We start from the raw sequence: 16,136 nt of genomic DNA, 5'->3' as shown, positions 1-16,136 counted from the left end.
CTGAACACCCACTCAGGTGAGAAAAAGCCTCACCCAAATGTACAGCCCCGTTGGAAAATATAATTGGACTGTTTGAAAATGTGGTGAAATGTTTTTTTTTTTTTTTATATAATAATACATTATTATATATTTTTTAAATATGAATCATTTGGCGAACCCCTGACGGCATTGCCCAGGGGTACACGTACCCCAGTTTGGGAATACCTGTAACTACATGATGAGATTGTTATGGACAAAAGTGTGAGATTATTTTAATTTGTTAAATGGCAGCCAAACACCGATCATCATGTCGCCAGAATAAGAACCTCAATGTTTATATATATGTTATGTTTAATGTTACGTAATGTGTCATATTGTCCTCTCAGATTGATAATGGAAAAAAGTATTTGTTTGGGTAGTGTGTTTGCCTGTTGTTAATAATGTGTTTGCCTGTTGTGTGGATATCCCATTCAAATCTCTCGAATTTAAATCTGGATCATTTGGAAAATGGGAATAATGTGTAATTGACCATGTTTTCTTATTCCTCTATGTCAATGACAAAAGCCAAATAGAGTAAAAATAAAAGCAAACTCCCCCACCTGCTTAGTAGTGCATTTATTTTGGGGGGAATAACAGCAAAATTTGACCTGTTTTTGACATTTCTTTGTATATATCCAGAAACACAGAACTAAAATCTTGCGCAATTGCATCAGATGCTCGATTTTCTGGGGGCAGATCTGTTAGAAAAGATACTAGAACAAGTGGTATCAGGGCAGTTGCTCCCCCCCCCCCGCTATTTATGGCAAATCTATGGGCCAAATGTCCCCTCTACTCCCCTTCAAAATCGCTGAATAAAGAGAACACAATTAAAAATCCATACATTTATAAAGTTTGTGCAATTGATATCCATAGAGTACATTGAGATTTTTCTTTCCGAATTTTGGGGATATCTGGCATTAGAGTGTAAGTCTACACTTTAGGGTCTAACTGTACGCACGCCAAATAGCCTACACGTCAATTGCCAAATGCTTTTTGGAACGGGCAGAAAAAAAATCAGGAAAATAATCAGATTTCCTTCCAACTTCTTTATGCTACTACAGTAACCTACATGTCGGATAAAACATGTCATGACAGGCCTGATGGAAACAGGTAGGCTAAACTTTCCAAATGTTGACAAATCAAAATATGCTAGACAGGGTGGAATATTTTTGTGTTGGTAAAATGAATTATGTGAGAAATGTTGGTGGAATCGCTTTTAATGATGCACTGTATTAACCATCATGCCGAAGTAAACTTGGAGTCATGTTGACATGTTGATGACATGTTGTGCGGTCCTCCCACTACCACTCGTCGGAAAAAGCAGGCAGTTTACTACAGATGAAATAAACGATGAGGAACTTCACAGGGTGGTGAAAGTGCACAGTGATGAGAGGGTGATGCTCCTTTCAATAAAAAAGGCCACAGGTCAGGAGGAACAAGCAGGATGTGGTATAGTTACACAATACACTAGATGGCGCTATATTTTTTCTCTCATACATTAGTCCCTTTCATCTTCCTGTCCAGTGTGTCACAGTTTCCAATATGGCGGCATCCATAGCCAGGCTTTTTTCTCGTGTATCGTGGCATGGTCCTTGTATTATTTTGAAAAACACACTCCCGTGTATAACGTTAAGATACACGTTTCATCGCTCTGCAACAACCCAAAGTGGACTTCTTTTTTCGCTAAATAAGCGGGGCATTTTGAAGGATGCTTTCCCCGAAAACGCAGCCCAAGATCAACTTCCTCAACTGCTACAGTCTGGGTGCCAGACCGTGTACTGCGGATTCGACCCCACGGCGGACAGTCTTCACGTGGGTAATTTACTCGCCATCGTCGGGCTATTGCATTTTCGAAGCGCAGGACACAATGTCATCGCTCTAATCGGTGGTGCAACAGCACAGATAGGGGACCCAAGCGGGAAAACGAGCGAGAGAGAGCATCTACCGTCTGATGTAGTGGAGGACAATACAAGGGCTATCAGGGAGAGCTTGCAGCGAATCTTCACCAACCACGAACTGAATTTCCACAACGACTCTAAAAAGCTCGGCACTGTAACCCTGTTGAACAATTTAGCTTGGTACAAAGACTGGAATGTGGTTGCTTTTCTGTCAGAAGTTGGCAGACGTTTCCGAATGGGGACCCTGCTCAGTAGGCACAGTGTCCAGTCCAGGCTGAAGAGTGCAGAGGGCATGAGCCTAACTGAGTTCTCTTACCAGCTGTTTCAAGCTTATGACTTCTACCACCTGAACCAGAATCACAGCTGTAAGATTCAGCTGGGAGGGACAGACCAGCTGGGCAACCTGATGTCTGGGCACGAGTTTATACACAAGTGATGTTGCATCAGATTCATTGGACACACACACAGAGACATTTGCAAATGTACTGACCAATTATCATATTGATTCCAGATATTGTAGCCTAGCATCTGCATGTGGCATCAGACACCAGAGTGATGATTCAAGGCCATAAATAGCCTACAGTAGTAAACATGCAAAAACACACACTTGCCTCAACATTATTAACTGACCAGTGATGGCCTCTTTAATATCCATTGAATCAATTTCTCTGTGACAGGGTGACTGGACAGGATGTGTATGGGCTGACCATCCCACTGGTGACCAGCTCTGCGGGGGACAAGCTGGGGAAGACAGCAGGCAATGCAGTGTGGCTGAACAGGGACAAGACATCTCCGTTTGACCTCTATCAGTTCTTCCTCAGGCAGCCTGACAGCAGTGTGGAATGGTAGGTGGCTGGAGACTGAGACCACAATAGAACTGGCCCACTTATCAGAGCCTTCAATTTAGGTTTATATTCATTCTGGTATAATTTGTTTGTATAGACTAGGACCACTAGGCTTAACCCGAGTCTGTGAAACCAGCCTCGGGCCCCGTATTGAAGCGTCTCAGATGAGGAGTGCTGATCTAGGATAAGGTCCCCCCTCTATGATTTAAAAGGCGCAACTAGATCAGCACCCCTACTCCGAGACGCTTTGTGAACATGGGACCTGATGGTATTAGCACCTGAGTGTAGCCTATGTCTGGTGATGTTGGAGACTGAATCGGTGTTGGTTGGTTGTGCTACCTGCAGGTATCTGAAGCTGTTCACCTTCCTAACCCTGGCCGAGGTGGAGAGGGTGATGGAGCAGCAGAGACAGGAGCCAGGAAAACGGCCCGCACACAAACGTCTCGCCGCCGAAATCACCAAACTGGTCCACGGCAAGGAGGGTCTGGAGAGTGCCAAAAGGTGAGGAGTGTGTCCGTGTGTGTTGTGTGAGTGCACATGTGCATAGGTCATTTGTGTGTCATTAATGAGGTCTCGCTAGGGACTATTAGTAATGCTGTGTGTGTGTGTGTGTGTGTGTGTGTGTGTGTGTGTGTGTGTGTGTGTGTGTGTGTGTGTGTGTGTGTGTTTGTTTCTCTCCAGGTGCACCAATGCCCTGTACCACAGTAACCTACAGGCCCTGGAGCAGATGAGCGATGCTGAGCTGCAGGAGCTCTTCAGAGAGGCCCCTTTCCATGAGCTGCTGCTGGAGCCAGGGACCACAGTACTGGATGCCTGCCGCAGGGCAGAGGCCATCCCCCAGGGGGCCAAAGGGTAGGGCTCCACCTTTACTTTCCTCTTTTCCTTATACCTGACCCGACTACCTCACACGGAGGGTTGCTCACTCTCTGTTTCACTGCTCGCACCTTTAGCATACGCATCACATGCATATCAACCCTCAAGGTGCGCAAACATAAGCACCAACACGTACGCACCATAAATAGTGCATAAACTATTGTAAATTATGAATTGCATGAAGACATATTTCTGGAATTATATTCATGTAAAAATGTAACAATAGATATTTGTTTAGATAGAGTCAAGGATATGTTAATGTATAGTTCTACAAAGTCTGAGTGAAGAACGTACGCCTAAAGCCATATTTCCACACTTCCAGACAATGAGGCATCAACATTCTAACAGTCTAATAAATACATTTCATATATGCTGTTGGAAGAATAATCATTTGGTTTTGTTTATGAAGGTAATGTTAGAATACTAAAAAAACTATTATTTCAAAGAACACAGTAGCGTTTTTATTAGTTTATGTTACTATGGGCTATAAGTTAAAATGAAAAACAACTAGTTCAAGTCCATCACAAAGAATTCCAGTATAATTTAGTTTTGGCAGGTCTAAAGAAACATTGTGGAAATAAGAAAATGTATTTGAACAAATACAGAATAGCATATTTTAAGATTGTATTACTAGTCTTCGCTTAGTAGCCAGATCAGTTCTGCCGTGCGAGTGGTCATGTGCTGAAGGCATGGACAGCGGAGTGGTCATGTGCTGAAGGCATGGACAGCGGAGTGGTCATGTGCTGAAGGCATGGACAGCGGAGTGGTCATGTGCTGAAGGCATGGACAGCGGAGTGGTCATGTGCTGAAGGCATGGACAGCGGAGTGGTCATGTGCTGAAGGCATGGACAGCGGAGTGGTCATGTGCTGAAGGCATGGACAGCGGAGTGGTCATGTGCTGAAGGCATGGACAGCGCAGCTATTCTCGGAAATAGAGATGCACTTCTTGAATTTTAAGTTATTTTACCAAGGTGTCATAGAAACTGCAGAATATGCTCTTTCTGATACTATATATACTGAACAAAAATATAAATGCAACAATTTCAACTATTTTACTGAGTTACAGTTCATATTTGGATTTCACATGACTGGGCAGGGGAGCCGCCAAAGGTGGGCCTGGGAGGGCCAGCTAATCAGAATGAGTATTTCCCCACAAAAGGGCTTTATTACAGACAGAAATACTTATCAGTTTCATCAGCTGTCCGAGTGGCTGGTCTCAGATGTTCCCGCAGGTGAAGAAGCCGGATGTGGAGGTCCTAAGCTGGCGTGGTTACACTTGGTCTGCGGTTGAGGCCGTTTGGACTTACTGCCAAATTCTCTAAAACAATGTTGGAGGTGGCTTATGGTAAAGAAATGAACATTCAAATATCTGGCAACAGCTCTGGTTGACATTCCTGCAGTCAGCATGCCAATTGCACGTTCCCTCAAAACTTGAGACATCTGTGGCATTGTGTTGTGTGACAAAACTGCACATTTTAGAGTGGCCTTTTATTGTCCCCAGCACAAGGTGCACATGTGTAATGATCATAATGTTTAATCAGTTTCTTGATATGCCACACCTGTCAGGTGGATGGATTATCTTGGCAAAGGAGAAATGCTCACTAACAGGGATGTAAACAAATTTGTGCACAAAATTGGAGAGAAATACGTTTTTTTGTGCGTATGGGAAATTTCTGGAATCTTTTGTTTCAGCTCATGAAACATGGGAACAACACTTTACATGTTGCGTTTGAATTTTTGTTCAGTATTGAAATCAAAACATTTAACCTGCATGTGACTCTGAAGGAGGATTTGATGAAGTTATGCTCCTTTCCCTGCATCTGTCAATTCCAAGCTGTGCCCCCATCTCTTCATGTACATTTTGACAACTGGTCATATTGTCACTCATCAGACTATTCTCAATTTAATATTGTCTTTAGGATAACTTTTATTATGTGTGAAAGTAGTTTCGGTTTAGTTTAGGTGTAGTTTCGTGGGCCAGCTCCGAAGGCTGCCTGGCATTGTTTGTTTCCCCGCACTCATCAACTTGGAAAGAGTCAAAAATATGTTTAGCATTTTATTAGTAATAGAGTTATTGTAAATACAACTTTCTTGTAATAGCTTCTTGTTAAATGTAAAAGAGAATGATATGGACTCGCAAGGTCCGCGGTCAAATGATTAACATGAGCCCCAACCCTGATAAATAGGCATAACACAAGCTCATTACACTAATGTTGTTCTAAATGAAATCAACCTCTTCACCCTCCTTATCATTCAGTTAGGCCGTATTGAAATGCGATTGTGAGGTAACGTGCATAGGGCTGTGGCAGTTTCAAAATTCTGTCATTGACCATTAATGAACATAAACACGTTTAGCATCTCCAGGCCTCTGCATACACGATGCTGATGCGTGCCTTTGGAACATCTGCGTTTAAAAAGTTGAATAAATCCATTTGATATACACCATCAAAATAAATATATTATTTATTTTATGCGGGTCTAAAGAAACTACATGACCAGAAGTATGTGGACACCTGCTCGTCGAACACCTCATTCCAAAATCATGGGCATTAATATGGAGTTGGTCCCCCGTTTGCTGCTATAACAGCCTCCACTCTTCTGGGAAGGCTTTCCACTAGATGTTGGAACATTGCTGCAGGGACTTGCTTCCATTCAGCCACAAGATCATTAGTGAGATCGGGCACAGATGTTGGGCGATTAGGCCTGGCTCGCAGTCGGCGTTCCAATTCATCTCAAAGGTGTTCGATATGGTTGAAGTCTGGGCTGCAGTCAAGTTCTTCCACACTGTTCTTGACAAACCATTTATGTATGGATCTCGCTTTGTGCACGGGGGAATTGTCATGCTGAAACAGGAAAGGGCCTTCCCCAAACTGTTGCCACAAAGTTGGAAGCCCAGAATTGTCTAGGATGTCATTATATGCTGTAGCGTTAAGATTTCCCTTCACTGGAACTAAGGGGCCTACGTGCTTCAGCGGTCGGCGGTCCCGTTCAGTGAGCTTGTGTGGCCTACCACTTCACGGCTGAGCCGTTGTTGCTCCTAGACATTTCCACTTCATAATAACCGCACTTACAGTTGACCGGGGCAGCTCTAGCAGGGTAGAAATTTGACTTATTGGAAAGGTGGCATCCAAGGATGGTGCCACATTGAAAGTTACTGAGATCTTCAGTAAGGCCATTATACTGACAATGTTTGTCAATGGAGATTGCATGGCTATACACCTACCAACAACGGGTGTGGCTGAAAGAGCTGAATCCACTCATTTGAAGGGGTGTCCACATACTTTTGTGTATATATAGTGTATGTTTTGTATTATTCTAAAGGTCTACTGCAACACATAGCATGTCTTCATTTCCCTTACAATAAATGTGATTAGTTTACAAAATAAAACGTAAAAGAGAATAATAGCCCGCAAGTCGCACAGTCAAATTATTTTTCTATAAACATGAGTGCCAACGCTGATAAATAGGCATAACACAAACTCATTACACTATTGTTTTAAATGAAATCAACCTCAACCTCCTTATCATTCAGTTAGTCCTAATTAAAATGTTAAAGTAACGTGTACAATTATTGCCCATTTATCCATTTGTCATTCGTTCAATGAGGAGAGAGAGACGCATTAGCGCCTGGCTGGGTACCAATGTCTTACAATGCGTTGTCTTGGTGGGTTAGGTTGGGAATAGGTGTGGGGGGATTTTTTTTTTTTTAAAGCTCTAAATACTTTTCTGTTTGATTTAAAAATTCAGACAAATGAGCAGAAAAGTCAGGGAAAGAGCAGGACATTGCTATTTTTTGGCCCGGTTTTAATTTCTTTACTTGTTTCTCTCTCACTCCCTCTATTTCTCTCTCAAATTCTTCCTTTTTTTCTCTGTCTGACTTTGTGTTAACTGATTATTTCTGTGCTGTAATGTGTTTGTGATGTGCTGCAGGTATCGCATGGTATCGGAAGGAGCTGTGTGGATCAACCACAGTAAGACCGACAGCCCAGAGCAGGTACTGATCCCTGGCCAGCACCTCTTGGCCAACGGACTTTCTCTTCTCAAAGTGGGCAAGAAGAACGTCCACATCATCAAGTGGCTCAATCTGTGAGTGGCACTGGGACCTTAAAACTCCTATGGACTGTTTGTGGACTGGAGGTAGGACCGCAAGCTGGGAGGCTTAGGTGAAGGGAGATGGATATTGGAAATAGACCTGAATTGTTTCAGTACATCCCTGTTGGTGTCTGAGTGGATGTAGTGCACTATATATGTGTGGATTGAATGATGCTGTAAGATGTGGTATTAAATATATTTGTTAGAAGTCTTTTGTCTTGTTAGTTGTATGTTACGTACTGTGTCCTTAAACTGTTATATTTTTGTGATCATTAGAACGCAGATTTGCCTACTATTGAATTTCACCACTAGGGGTCAGTATCGTCTTCTCTTTCAATGAGTACCGGGAAAAGCCTCCTTTAGCAAGCCTGAAGCAAAGCTCGGTGATAAGACCCTAGTTACATCCAGGAATTAAAATTCAATGGCAAAAATATCTTACAGCTAAAATAAATGATCATTCAAAATAAAAAAAAATGACAATAGGAATAGGAAACTAGAGAAGTATATTTCCTGAAGAAAATGTGTGCTTGCTAGCTTGTTTTAAAGTGTTTCTGGTTTTGAAATAAGTAATAGTGGTGGTACTGACTAATGGTGGTCAGCTGTTTGTTCACCAGCACCTGCCCGCAATTGCTAATAACCCATCTGCAACCGCCCAACTATATGTGATGAAATAAAGATGTAGAAAATGCGCTGTAGGCAGCAGAACGATTTTTTGACAATGGGTGCAGAATTTTTGAGGGGCTGATTTAGATATGTTTCTGCTTAGAATTTCCGACATATTGGTAGGTTATTTGTTAGTCATGTTTCTGCTTATAATTTCCAACATATTTGTAGGCTATTTGTTAGTCAACTTGCCAATAATTAGATACATGCAGCTTCTCTCTTGTCATTATGTTTCCCTAGAAGACTACATAAACCCTTGCTCACCAGAATAATGTAATAGATCCCTAGAGTGAATGCTTCAATCTAGTTGACATCAGTAAAGTTTTCTCTTGTCTTCTTTCGCAGAGCAAATACGTTTAGGGACTGGGAGAAAATACAATAACCCTTAAAAAAAAAAAGAATTTCTGTGCAAAATGTCCAAATGACATCAGTTTGACCGGTTGTCAGGAAAAAGAAAGCTGTGAAAATGACCCAAAGTGTTTCTGATAATATTTCAGTTTTGCTTCGATGCATATTTTATGTGTTTGAAATACTATCAGCTTTCATGCTGCTCTTATGATGAAGACAGCACCTCTGCAGATCTATCTAACTGAGCAATGCATTCTATCAAAATGCAGAAAGAAAGAAATCCTATTTCTCCACTCCTGTTCCTAAGTCCAAATTTTGCCTACATTTGGTGTATAATTTTACTGCAAGAAATGCTTAATTCTGCCGGCATTATTATTAAGGCTATGTGAGAGGTTAAAGACTTAGTCAGTGTCCAGATTTCAGTTTCCATTTAACCCATCTAAACAGTAGACTACAGTTCCCTTGACATGCCATAGGACTATTTGAAGTCCCGTCTTGTGACTGTCGGATTTGTACAGCGCCTCACAATCATCACACATAACATCCTCTTTTACCACTTCACCTTTTCCAAACATGACTTTTCTTTCCCTTCTCTTTATGTTCAACTCTCCTTTCACAGCTTTGGTCTTATTGAATTCAACTTCAACAATGTCATTTTTGCCTCCGTGGATTGACGTGAACTTTTTCTGCGCGTTCCCAAAAGCATTATTTGGCGATTGGCTGTGTAGGCTATTTGGCGCTTACAGTTAAGTCCTAAAGCTTAGGTTTATGCACTAATACCAGATAGCCTAAAATAATGACAGAAAAACCTCAATGTAGCCTATATAAATTGCACAAGAATTATACATTTTATGGATTTTTTTTAAGGTATTGTTTCTCTTTGTTCAACCCGCCCGCCACGCACCCGCCCTTCAGCCACACAATATTTAGTGACCCTAAACCCGTCCGCCATGCGGATAAGGAGTCAACCCGCGCATCACTAGTAGTGACTCTAGTAGTAATGGTGGTGACTGGTTATAGTTGGAAAAGTATGTATATGGAAGATTGATTGGCTGATTTGATTGAATGGATAGCCTGAACATGGTGTCTAGCTTGAACGGTTCAATATTTACTCAGCGTTTCACCTAGGATGTCTTTCAGTAGCAGTGGCAAGGTTAGCGGGGCGAGGGCGGTGCCGCTGTTAGATGCATATAGGCGAAACGCAGTCTTGGCAGTTGGGGTATTTTTATTTGGTTGTTATTAAAATAAGCTGTTAATGTGTTTCAACACATGCTTTCTGTTTTTCATAGTTGTAACAAAGGCACTCCACGAATAAAATTGAGTGAACACTTGAATAGTTTTTTTGTGGGTTTTTAGTTTTACAGTAACATAAACTAATGAAAATTCTATTGTTATACATTTAAAAAGAAAAATCTTATTCTAATGTTACCTAAGCTCTTCATAAACACAACCAAATTGTTATTTTTGCAATAGCATATATGACATGTATTAATTACACTGTTCGAATGTTGCAGTCAGAATGACTGCTTATTAGCTTGAAGGGGGGTCCCTCGAGACCCAGCAGTTCTAGTGTTAAATGGTTCAAGAGGAGTTGCGTTGCCAAATTTGCCCCATGTAAGTCTATAGCCCTTTTATTGCCATTGAAGTGCATTGGGAGCTCATTTAAATATTGTTGTAGTACAAAAAAGTATAGATGCTGTAAAAAAAAATATTTTAGAATTTTCTCAAGGAAAGTTGGGGTGGTTTGCACATTTGAAAGGTGGTTTTGTGTTTATAGCTTATACGGTTACAGAATTTACGCACATTTAAACTGATTAAAGGATAGAATAATTAAATAATGAATGAATCTATGAAATGTTTCCATCATCCTGAAGTTGGTTTGGAGTTCCTAGCTTGAATGGTTAGATAGCAGTATCACTGTGAATACTGTATCTACCTCTCATGGTCACCATTGACTCTCATGTTAGTATTGCACATTTAAAATCAGAATAGTTCAAAAAGCCTTTGACCAGCAATCTAAGTAAGGTCAGTCTGAACATCTCAATGTTGTTTTTGGTGTTTAATAGATTAAACGGTTCAAGAAGAGATGCGTGGCCAAATTGTATCATTTTTAACATTGAAGTCTATGGCCCTTTGATTTCCATGAAAGATTTTTGCAAGCAATGTAAGTTGGGGCCGTCTGCACATTTGAAAGTTGGTTTCTTGTTAATATCTTAAATTGTTTCAGCTCTATAGAGGGCAGAATACATGTAATACGTAGAAGAAGTATGTAAGAAATCCAGTGTCCTGCCTTCAGCATGCACACTAATTAAAAACAAGTGTATGTTTGTCACATTTTACTGCCAAGTCTGTCTCTATTGCAGATGGCGAAGAAGTTATTGGAATGTGTATATAGGTAGTGTTTCATTGATGGTTTTGATAATTTTTTCAAAATTGTCTCGTTTCGATATATTGCAGAAAAGATTGTTTTCCCAATGAGAGATGCTTGTCACTACTCTGATACCCAGCCCTTTTGCTGGGGTGACCACTAGTGACTTTGTCTTAGCCCAGATAAGTCAATATTCTCATCTAAATCATTGAGAGAAATAAGTCACCGCCGTGTAAAATAATTAAAATGTTCAGATTTGTAGAATGCTTGACAGATATGACAATGGAAGTTTACCTACCACATGCAACAAGTTGCCTCACACTGACTTGTGTATTTTCAAACGTTTCAAATCATTAAGGTGGTATTACAACCTCCACATGTATTGAAAAACTATTAGAATTCTATAATTCACAAATAAAATTAGATGTCCCATGTATATTTATTAGAAAATTTTTGGTGCTGAAGAAAAAAAAATTCTCGACACAAAGATAGACCACATTGCCATTCAAATATTCTCTCAACATAAAGTAGCCATTATTAGTTTGTTTACGTTTCCTTATAATGCCCTTTATTGCGTGACATCCACTGCTACAGTGTTACAGCTGCCTATTGTGATTACAGCAGGTTTCATGAAGTTTAAGTAACGTAATTGGAGAAAGCCTTTGTAGCGTGGAGATAACCTTAAGGGAAATGGGCGGGCGTATACGCTTTAACCAATCAATGCCCTTCTTCGTTTTAAATCGCTCTCTGTGTCAATCATTTCTACCCCAGTCAGCCTCCCTCAATCGCCATATTGGGTACTGAAAAGGTTTGTCTGTTGTTTCTTCTCCCTTACTACGAGACGAAATTGACAGGAGTGGCTTCAGTTACGGCACTTTGTTTTGATGGTCTGTCGAGACTACTTTAGCTCACGTTGCCATATTGGAAGTTAGCGTTTCTTTTACAGACCTATGCATGCGTTTGTGTTGATCAGTCGATTTACTCTTGGTTTTGGATCGCGGTGAGCAAGGAGGAAATACGCATTTTCAAGTGTTCTATTTGGACGTTCTTTGATTCTCGGGAAAATGTCAAATGTTCGTGTTTCAAATGGGAGCCCTACATTTGAAAGGACCGATGCTCGGTTTTCGGATCACCCCAAACCGTCAGCCTGCAGAAACCTTTTCGGCCCGGTGGATCACGAAGAGTTAAGGAGGGATTTAAAGGGACATTTGCAAGAGATTGAAGAGACGTCCTCAGCGAAATGGAACTTCGATTTTTCAAGTCAAACACCCCTATTAAACGGGAGATTCGAATGGGAATTAGTGGATAGTAAAGACATTCCGTGTTTCTACAGCAGAACTCAACGATCGGCAAAGGGCCTTTGCCCCTCTGGGAATAATAATGTGGATCTTAATGGGAATAGTTGTGTGACTCCACCGCAGCCCTCTGAAAACACAGAAAGGTCGGAGAGCAAAGAGCAGTGCACCGGGCAGAGAAAAAGACCAGCCTGCCACGGTACGCGCTTATGAATAATGATGATAAATTCTAATCATGATGTCAGTCTGGCTGCTTTGTCTTACTGCCTTCTGGCTACTTTTCCGGTGCAGGCCCATTCACTGATGTAATTTTGTATCAGCCAGGCTCGACGTTGTAACCTTGTAGCAGACTGTCTGTTTGCTACATGGTCGAAAGTTACCAGTTAGATGGCCCACTGTTAGTTATTCTAAATAAAAGCGTTACTGCAATGTATTATCATCGTTTTCACTAGGCTTTACCGGTAGCATATGACTGCCAACGTGTCAAATTGTGAAGGCATAGAATCTGACAAGCAAATCACTAAAGATAATAAAAATGTAACGCTATTCGCGATACTAAATTTTTGAGAATATCATTTTGACCTCTTAACTTTGTTTATTTCTCTTCCAGACCCCTCGTCCCAAAATAAAAGGTCACACAGCAGTTCGGATGAAGTTACTCGTTGCCCAGCCTTGGCGCATTCTGTAGAACATACACCCAGGAAAACCAGTCCCAGGACTCAAACGTGAAGATGACAAAGGTGAGTAACTTATCGGATACAACTGGATAGAAGGACTATGGTCTCTTGGAGCTCGGAATATGCTGGAGTTTCTCTATTTCTAGATCGGGCAACTAGTTTCATAGGTCGTTGGATGTTGTCTGGCTTTAGTGAGACGGCGTATACTGTTCTGGAACTCACCCAATATATTGGCAAATTCTTTTGCAGGGTGTGTAAAGCTGTTCGAGTTGGGTTTTGTGAGGAGAGACATCACTTGACGTGTATTCCTGTCAGCATTTAAGACATGCTGTCTAAATAATGTTAAGCAGTTATGAATTTCCCACGTTATGCCCAATTGCCAAGTGACTATTCGCTTTAATGAAGCTCGAAATGCGCAATGAACTATATCGTGACGTTCAGTGCGGTCTAGTGAAGGGTTAAAGTCCAAGAGGCTACACATAGGCGACGTTTACTATAACCATTGCCACGGTGAGGTTGAGTTTCCGACGAAACTGTAAACAAGTCTCAGAACAACACTATAGTAAAACGTCAGCAACCACTGCCCTCACGAGAGGGGGAAGAGGCTGGTCTCCTCATAGTGCCTTATGCACGCTAGGCCCCTCTCAAAACATCTGTCCATTCTAGTGAATGAAAGCACTGTAGCCTATCAATTGTTTTTTTTAAATAGGCCTAAAGTTTTAAAGAAACTTTCTATAAAGTGTGTGTTGGAGAGAACAAATTATAATTTGGAAAGTGAAAGTATTCTGGTGAGTCTTTCTGCTTTGAATGAGTCCGCAGGGTCTTTTTGACTTCAATATTTGACTGTCTTCAGCCTTCTTAGAAATGTTTTGTCATGTCAAAACTACAACAGTTTTTTTTTAATGGATTTGTATGTAATCATATTCACGGTTGTAAATTAGAGCTGATCTCACAACTTTTTTAAAAAATTTCTCTCTGCAGAGCTGAAGACGTATTTCCCCTTTTGTCATCAAAGGCCTCCGTGTTGGTTGATTTTTTTGAAGAGGAACTACAAAGAAAATGAAACATATCAATTCTCCTGAAGGATGGGGACGCTGTGCAAGCACTGAATATAAACACTAAAGTTCTGGCACTCATACTGCCTCTAAAAGCAGTCAATGTAGCAGTGTGCAATTAGGTTTTCCTTTTTTGCTCATTTTTTTTTACTACCTGTGTATATATTTCTCTTCATATGTAGCACATAAAACTTATTGTTTTTTTTTTAATCCTTTATGTAAAAGGCGTGAATTTGATTTGACTTGAAGAATTGCAGTGTAGTTTTGTTTTCAAAATGCTGTGTATCTTAAGGCAGTGAGTGTAACCTGTTGAAGTATAATACATCTGCTCCATTGAGAAAATTATTATGGATTAAATAATTGTTCCTCATCAATATAGATCTTCATAGGTATGTATGTAAGGAGAGAAGGACGGTACTTAATGTGTGACCTTGTTTTTTTTAAGGTCATTTAAGTGTCACTCAACCTGGGTTCTCATCCACCCCACAAACTATTTCTGTTTTGACAACAAAAAAAAGTGATCTGAAGTCAGCCAATATTTTTTTTTGTATTTTGAGAGATACCAGAATATCCATTTTTTTCCTACTCACCATTTTTGAAAGTGTAGCCAATTGTATTTGAAGTTGTGGGAGGTTATCATTTGCTGAAGGATAGTCTGTTAACTGTACTGGTTGTATGAATCGACTGTATCCTCTCCCTGACGTGCTCAAATATGTCTTTGTTAGTTTAACGGTTATTTTTCTTTTAATGAGGCGTTTCCATATGGGTGGAATAATGCCCTACAATACCGAATACCTGGTTGCTTCAATATGGCTGTCGATGCTTTCACTTACCATCAGGTTGCCTTGACATTGTACTCCTGCGTGATTAAGAAAGATAATAGAATTTGTTGACCCCCCCCCCCTTCTCCATGACATTGTTAGACTGCTGATCATGCAAATGTGGCTTTGAAATAACTTTTATTTCACCCAGTTACAATCAGCCTTTGTTCAGAGGTTAAGAATTGTCACACAAAAAAGCAGTCACTCTGCCTGTGTATTTCGTGTAAATCTTTGAAGTGTACATAACTGTGTAAAAACACTGAGAAATTATACTAACTTATTTATGTCAGGCTTTTTTTTAATGTAGAATAAAATGGGGTTTTGATTACGGTTATCCAAAGTGGCATTTACATTATTTTTTTTTGTAAAAGCATATTTTTGCTAGTTTTTATTTTATCAAATAAGGTTGCAACCTGAGCCTGATAAAAAATATTTGATGTGCATTTTGTATTGTGTGGTTATAAGATATGTTGCAATCAATTAAAACTGAGAAATTACATATCTGATTTGTTGGTCATGTTTGCACTGTTGATAGGAATGCTCTCCAGCCTACACAGTCTCTCTCTCTCTCTCTCTCTCTCTCTCTCAGCCAGTAGTATAACAATGTTATTCTATTTAGATTACACTCATATCTATATTCCTTTGCTTCATAACTTGTTTCATATAGCCTATTTGTGAATCACAAGTGAGAATGCCTCAGGGCCTGGCTTTTAGGCATAAAATTGTGTGATTGTGTTATGCCTCAGTTCTCTCCATATCCACTTTAGTATGATTTTAGACCATTTACAATTTTGGAATGAAGTCAAAGGCATGCAAAGATTTAACTCGATAAAAACGTATTTTTGTGGTTCTAGTGATTTTCATAGGGTTATGATTAGATACAGTATTTCAATAAATTAAGTTAACGTTTTTTATCAATTGGTGTATTCTCTTCGGCTCGAGGACAAACTGGAACCAAACCGTGCGTGTTGAGTACCATTTGGCACATTACGTTTGCATGTTTGAAGCTTGAAGTAGCACGTAATAGGATCCGGTAAATACAAACGATGTTCTTGCTACTACTACGGTTAAAAAAATCAGTCAATTTCAATATATTTTATCTTGTGTTCAAAATCAACTGTGCCACGGCTGCCGCCGTCTGCGCAGTGACACTCCCAATATGATGAAATCGTGGAGTATTTAA

General features: G+C 40.3%; 2 protein-coding genes across 2 annotated transcripts; both read left to right on the top strand.

Annotated features, from left to right (window-relative positions):
• Positions 1-1,551: 1,551 nt before the first annotated feature.
• Positions 1,552-10,067, top strand: yars2 (tyrosyl-tRNA synthetase 2, mitochondrial). The gene is made up of 5 exons (XM_029758048.1): positions 1,552-2,348; positions 2,594-2,761; positions 3,107-3,262; positions 3,443-3,613; positions 7,565-10,067. Exons 1-5 carry the CDS (start codon positions 1,561-1,563, stop codon positions 7,722-7,724), a joined length of 1,443 nt encoding a protein of 480 aa, XP_029613908.1. The 5' UTR covers positions 1,552-1,560; the 3' UTR covers positions 7,725-10,067.
• A 1,807-nt stretch (positions 10,068-11,874) lies between these two features.
• On the top strand, positions 11,875-15,457 carry cdkn1bb (cyclin dependent kinase inhibitor 1Bb). The gene is made up of 3 exons (XM_029758049.1): positions 11,875-12,599; positions 13,011-13,140; positions 14,059-15,457. Exons 1-2 carry the CDS (start codon positions 12,170-12,172, stop codon positions 13,127-13,129), a joined length of 549 nt encoding a protein of 182 aa, XP_029613909.1. The 5' UTR covers positions 11,875-12,169; the 3' UTR covers positions 13,130-13,140; positions 14,059-15,457.
• The last annotated feature ends 679 nt before the right edge of the window (positions 15,458-16,136 follow it).

Source organism: Salmo trutta, chromosome 7 (assembly GCF_901001165.1).
Source record: "Salmo trutta chromosome 7, fSalTru1.1, whole genome shotgun sequence".
NCBI classification, from domain to species: Eukaryota; Metazoa; Chordata; class Actinopteri; order Salmoniformes; family Salmonidae; genus Salmo; species Salmo trutta.
Note: the sequence above shows the minus strand (reverse complement) of the source record. Positions and strands in the feature narration are given on the sequence as shown.